At 25.3% G+C, this 6,594-nt stretch overlaps 1 protein-coding gene across 1 annotated transcript; it reads right to left on the bottom strand.

Moving 5' to 3' along the window:
• Nucleotides 1-3,767: 3,767 nt before the first annotated feature.
• LOC135929697 (cytochrome c oxidase assembly factor 7 homolog) lies at nt 3,768-5,452 on the bottom strand. Its single transcript, XM_065466403.1, has 4 exons — nt 5,202-5,452; nt 5,023-5,163; nt 4,777-4,983; nt 3,768-4,736 (listed from the first exon to the last, which is right to left on the bottom strand). Exons 1-4 carry the CDS (start codon nt 5,299-5,301, stop codon nt 4,516-4,518), a joined length of 669 nt encoding a protein of 222 aa, XP_065322475.1. The 5' UTR covers nt 5,302-5,452; the 3' UTR covers nt 3,768-4,515.
• Between the last annotated feature and the right edge of the window lie 1,142 nt (nt 5,453-6,594).

The raw sequence follows: 6,594 nt of genomic DNA, 5'->3' as shown, positions 1-6,594 counted from the left end.
AATTTATTGATTGTTTAAAATACTCGAGTATTCTCATCATAGAGTGATGTGAATATAGTAAGTAATTAAATGGTATAACGAGAGAATCTATACACCGGACAGTTGTTCTTTTTAGGAGAGAAAGGAAAAAGTAAAAAAAAAAATTTGCGTAATTAATGGTCACTGGGAGAAGAAAAAGAAAGTTGTATTTTGGTTATGATTAAGGACGGTTCACTTTGATGTGAATATGGTTGTAAGTTAGGAAAATAATAATAAAATAACAAATAATAGTAAATAGATACATAGTGATATTTTATTGTAAAGAAGGAGTTAAGATGGTAAATGTTTATTATTTAAGGGAAGGGAGAATTTGTGTCGTAAGAATCAGGGAATTTGTGATCAATAAATATTTGTATTAGTTATTGTAGAAAATCATGAGTTGTTGTGGACGACAAAGGGGGAAGAAAAAATAAATAACTATTTGGTTAGAATGTCTTTTTTTTATTAAATTGTGAAACAAAGAAAAACGAATGAACATAAATTAGTTTAAAATTTTTGTGTAAAAAAAAGAATTTTTGTGTAAAAAAAAGAATTTTTTTTGTTTAAAATTTGGTTTTGATAAAATAAAAAATTTTGGTTAAAATTTGGTTTTGATAAAATAAAAAAAATGCAATCACAATCAAAATTAATCCACCTATAAGATCATTATTTACAAATTAATTTTATCCCTAAAGTTAGTGTTGTTAAACGGCTCGTTTTGAGCCCATTTTTAAAAACGGCTAACTCATTATTTCATCCAGAAAAATATTATGCAAGCCTGAAGATTTTGGTTATAGAAGGAACAAAGGTCTTGACAAATATCATCGAAATCTCAAGGCTTAGGTAATATTGTTCTGGTTACAATATTGAGTTAGCCGTTTTAAAAAATCGGCTCCAAATGAGCCGTTTAACAGCACTACCTAAAGTCATGGATTTTAATAGCAGTGGGGATATTCACCAAATGGAGGCTCCTTCAAGGTCGGGCAATTCACTTATTAGAAAGAAGCGATGTTTCAACTGCCAATCCGAAACTCAGTTGAGAAGTCAATGTCCGGCCTTGAATAAAAAGAGCTGAAGACCGCTGGTGGAACAGGATCATAATATTCAAAATACCCAGAAAGGAGTGACCAAGATACTGGCGGAATTCGTGGATAGTGCGCTCGGCGGACCCAGAAAGCCTAATCCGCAACCGATGCCGCCAAGGTTGACACAGACAAAGAGGCCAGCATTGGTAGGATGGACTACATCAATATTCGAGCAGTTATGGAACACCGGGCGGCTAGTGCGGTGTGCCCAGTAACGCCCATAATAGTGGAGCCCAAAGAGCTGACAATAACGGAGCCAAGACCGCTGACAACAACAGATTCGGATGAAAGTCTGTGGGAAGATTTGCTATTGATGTAGCTCTGATGTCAAGTGATAGAATATGATGAATAAAATTTTTTTTTGTAGTATAGTAATTTTTTTTTAAGGAATGTCACTGGCCCATAAAGGGGAGACATGTCCTAGTATATTATATGTATTTACAATTTATTTTGGTTAGACATCAATCAGAAGTATTGTATTGGGGAATTATTATTATTATATTTAAAGTAAAAAATGATGATTATATAATACATTTTTTTTTCGAGATAATAGATCTTTTTTATTCATTAAATTTTTTGCAAAAGTTTTGGAAAATTCATTTTTAAATAAAGATATTATGAATTGTAATAGTAATTTCCGTTTTGTAAATTCGAAATTATTGTATAAATTAATAAAATATATTCTTCCGAGGATATCATTTTACTATACTTTCAAATAAATTATGATGAATAGTTTTATAAAAAAATATCAACTTTCACATTCTTTCTTTCAAATTATTGTTTAAGATATATGCATACATTTTTAAGGGCCAGGGAGTGGGGGGAAGACTAAGGGGGATATTTTTTATTAGCTAAAAATGATATTCACAAAAAGTGATAAATTTCTGAAGGGGGGATTTTCCCTTGCCCCCCTCCCCGGCTACGCTTATTAATCAAAACTAACTATATTTAAATATTTATAAATGTTGATTTTTATGTACTATATAGTGTATACTATGCAATTACATTAAGCAAAAAATTAAACAAATTTATTTCTAAAAATAGCCAAAGCTAGTTTTAAAAAATAATAGCTAATAGCGCACTTCTTTTTTTGATGGATAGCAATAGCAGTAGCGCGCTACTTTTTTGACAAATAGCGATCGCGCATTATTTTTAAAAGAAGGGTTTAACAACTACTCAAATAAGTAAAACTTGAAATATTGATTCTAAGATATATTTAATGAAGCTACTGAAAACTCCAAATCACAATAATTAACTGTTTTTATTTAATATCAATTTTAGCATGCCTGGGATCCTATACACACCACCAGAGTATTGAAAGGTTAATGTGTAGTGGCCAGGGATGCGAACCTGGTAAAATTTGTGCCGGATTCGTTTTATAAAAATATTGATGGGTTCGGTTCAGGGAAATCCTGGGTTTGGTTCCGAGTTCAGCTCAGTTTAAAAAATTTTGAATTGATAAAAATCTATATTTAAATCATAAACTAGACATAAATTTGGTATAAAAATTAATTTTTTATTTTATTTATAGGCAAAATTTAGTTAAAAATACAAAGCTTAGTAGTCATGCATCAATTTTAAAAATTTTATAGACGTATTTTTAAATTAACAAAATCCAATATAATAATTTTTACTTTGACTTGTTTACTTTCATTTTCCTCTAATTAATAATCTTTGAGATTAAGTTAAAAATAAATGGCTAAATGAGTTAATTGTTTAAAATAAATGGCTAAATGAGTTAATTGTTTAAAATTTATTAACACTCCAAGAGTTTGAGAATAAATTAAAAAAATATAAAAATGGGTATATGAATTTAGTTGTTTAAAATTTATTAACACTTCACTTAATTGGAAATTTGAAAATATTAAAAAAATTTAATTAAATTATTAATATTTGTATTTACAATTATAAATATATTTATATATGATTTTAAACAATACACTGAAGCCAGGTTCAAATAAAGTTCTCAGGTTCGGTTCGTAGTTTTAAAAATTTTAACAGGGTTCAGGTCCAGTTTGGCTTCAGATTTTTTTCCAAAAACCCAGATTTTCTTCTCTGGGTTCAGGTATGGTTAGAATCCCTGGTAGGGGCTAGTGTTGTTAAACGCTCGTTTTAAGCCGATTTTTAAAAACGGCTAACTCAATACTTCATCCTGTAAAATATTACACAAGCCTCAAGATTTTCCTCATAGAAGGAACAAAGGTATACATATATTAACAATATCACGAGGCTTAGGCAAAATTTTTGGCTAAAATATTAAGTTAGCCGTTTTTAAAAATCGGTTTAAAACGAGCCGTTTAACACTAGTAGGGGCTAAATTTTAAATAGTTGAGCTTAAAAATATTGCATTTTTTTATTCTACCAATAATAAATTTTTGTATTGAAACCAAAATAATTGCCTAAATACACTGTGAAATATTGTCTATTTTCATTAAATACAATAAATTAAATATTTGAATATGGGCTTGGGCTAAATTTTTGAAATTTATGATTTTCTTTAAATATTAAATATAAGTAAGGCCTAAAAATTTTTTTTATAGAAAGCACAAGGCTGGGCCAGATTAAAAAATCAAGGACCATAGAGATTTCTAATTTCAATAATTGAATTATTTTCTCTCTCAACTGATATAATTTTTTCATATACACAACATAAAGGAATGGGCAACATAGATGTGCTTTATTTAAATCATTTTAAAGAAAATTCTGATAATTGGGTTAAATTATTATTAAATAATTCACAATAAATCATTGAAATAAAGAAAGTCATCATGTTTTGGGGTGGTAAAGAAGAATGAGATATGTGAAAAAATTAATTAAAAATAACATGATGAAAAAAATATAGACAATTATTATGATGTAATTGTAAAAATGTTTTACCCATAATATAATGTAAAAAAATATATATTTTTTTTTTAAAAAAAGGACAAATTAAAATAAAATAGATATCAACATTTTAAATATTTCAAAAGAGGTAATCAGGTAGCCCCAATATAATTTGTGTATTAAATATATAGATAAAAAATTGCCTTTCAGCCTTTTGTTTTATTGCACATCCTTAGAACATATTATGAACAAAGAAAAGTATGATTAATTTTCAAGGACTCGAATAAGGCAAATGCCTAAATGTATTTGGGTAGACCCATTCATAATCTTATGTCAAAGAAAAGTACCATATATAAAGATGTAAGTATGTTATTTAAATTTCATAAGAGGATTTTGTATGCAAAATGCATATGATACTGCCAACTCTGATAAATGACAACTCATATCATTTTATCTTTAATTTATGTGAATTTTTTTAATGGGAATGATTAATAAATCATCATTTTAGTTTTACATCTTATTTATAATTAAATTATTTAATAATTATTTAAGGTGCACACATATAAACTACATAAATATTTTTTAAATATTAAAATCCTGTAAAATTGGATGCAATTGGATCTGTATAATTTTTTTGTATTTGTAAAGCCTTTTGCTTATAAAATTCTGATTTTTCTAAATCAACATCACAACCATCTCCATTTTTCAACATAATACTAAGATTAACACAACTTTGAGGATTATTAAGAACACAACCTTTTTGTGCATATATTAATGCCAGCTGCATATTCTTTGAAATAATTTTGTTGCCTATTAAAATATAAAAATTTTATTTAAAAAAAATTTATACCTGTGATATAAATTGAGCTTAATGTCTGACATGATAGGTCATTGTTATTTTTGCAACCTTGTTCTAAGTATTCTAAACTTTTAGACAAGTTTTTTTCTGAATCTAAACTCTTTGATAGGCAAGCAGCTATATGGCAAGATTTTCCAAAATTATATTTGCATCCTAAATCTAAATATTCAAGAGCTTTCTTTTCATCTTTTTTAATGCCTAAAATAAAAATGAATTTAATATATAAATAAACTAAACCTATTCCCATGTATAAATATTTCCCATATTTGTAACAACTTCTTCCGGTATTATATAGATCGCAATTTCTTTTAAAAATTTTATTTGCCTGATAAAAGTTTTTCTTAATGGCTTCATAAAAATCTCCTAGCCGTTGACAGGCTAGTTATATTTTTAAATTGTCAAAATATTAAACTAACATTCATTCCTATTTTCCTCAAAACATGCATAATTATATTCAATAAACACATTCTCCAAATATAATTTAACATCTTCACTATCACTAAAATCCCAAGCCATTAGGAGGAAATGTGGAGTAATGATGAATAGCGTTAAACGTTTTTGATTTTTAAGTAGACTACAATATCAGTGGCGTCGCTTGTGGGGGGGCGCAGGGGCTCGAGCCCTCTGAAAAATTTGAATAGCCTCCTGAAGCAAGAACTTTTTTTAAATTGCTCCTTAATATCCCCTTGAACTAAAAATAATTTTTTTTAATTGCCCCCTGAACGATTTCTTTTATAATTCTATTAAGTAATATATAGATTTAATTATTTAAAAATTAATAAGACTGTCTAAATTTTTAATGAATACTATTTTAATTATTAGATTAGATTAATACATATAAATTATATATTCACTATGTCAGCTTGCAAAATTCTGTGTTAAAAATATATCAATATCACTCACTAAATATTAATTTAGCATTAACAGTTGAAACTTAATTGACTTTTATTATTTAAATTATTATATAACCCTAATTAAATTATTTAGCCGAGTTTACCACATTAGTTTACCATCCCTAACGGTATCGTCCCTCTAATTCGTATTTTTTTTAATAAGGTGTTTTGTCGTTTTTCTGAAACTTAAATTTTTCCAATTTATTCCCATTGATTCCCAAAATTTCTAAATAAGTTAATTTAAAAATTTTTTAAATATTTATAGTTAATTTTATATTTTAAATATAATTATAGTTAATTTTATATTTTAAATATAATTATAGTTAATTTTATATTTTAAATATAATTATAGTTAATTTTATATTTTAAATATAATTATAGTTAATTTTATATTTTAAATATAATGTAAGTTATTTAAATATTGATTACCAAAATTTCTAAGTAAGTTAATTTAAAAATTTTTTAAATATATTATAAGTTTATTTAATATTTTAAATATATTTATAGTTAATTTAATATTTTAAATATATTTATAGTTAATTTAATATTTTAAATATAATTATAGTTAATTTTATATTTTAAATATTATGTAAGTTATTTATATATTGATTCCCAAAATTTCTAAGTAAGTTAATTTTAAAAAATTTTATATTATAAGTTTATTTAATATTTTAAATATATTTATAGTTAATTTTATATTTTAAATATAATTATAGTTAATTTTATATTTTAAATATAATGTAAGTTATTTAAATATTGATTCCCAAAATTTCTAAGTAAGTTAATTTAAAAAATTTTTAAATATATTATAAGTTTATTTAATATTATAAATATATTTATAGTTAATTTTATATTTTAAATATAATTATAGTTAATTTTATATTTTAAATATAATGTAAGTTATTTAATTATAGAT

Source organism: Gordionus sp. m RMFG-2023, chromosome 5 (genome assembly GCF_954871325.1).
Source record: "Gordionus sp. m RMFG-2023 chromosome 5, tfGorSpeb1-WG-v2, whole genome shotgun sequence".
In the NCBI taxonomy this organism is placed as follows: domain Eukaryota; kingdom Metazoa; phylum Nematomorpha; class Gordioida; order Chordodea; family Parachordodidae; genus Gordionus; species Gordionus sp. m RMFG-2023.
Note: the sequence above shows the minus strand (reverse complement) of the source record. Positions and strands in the feature narration are given on the sequence as shown.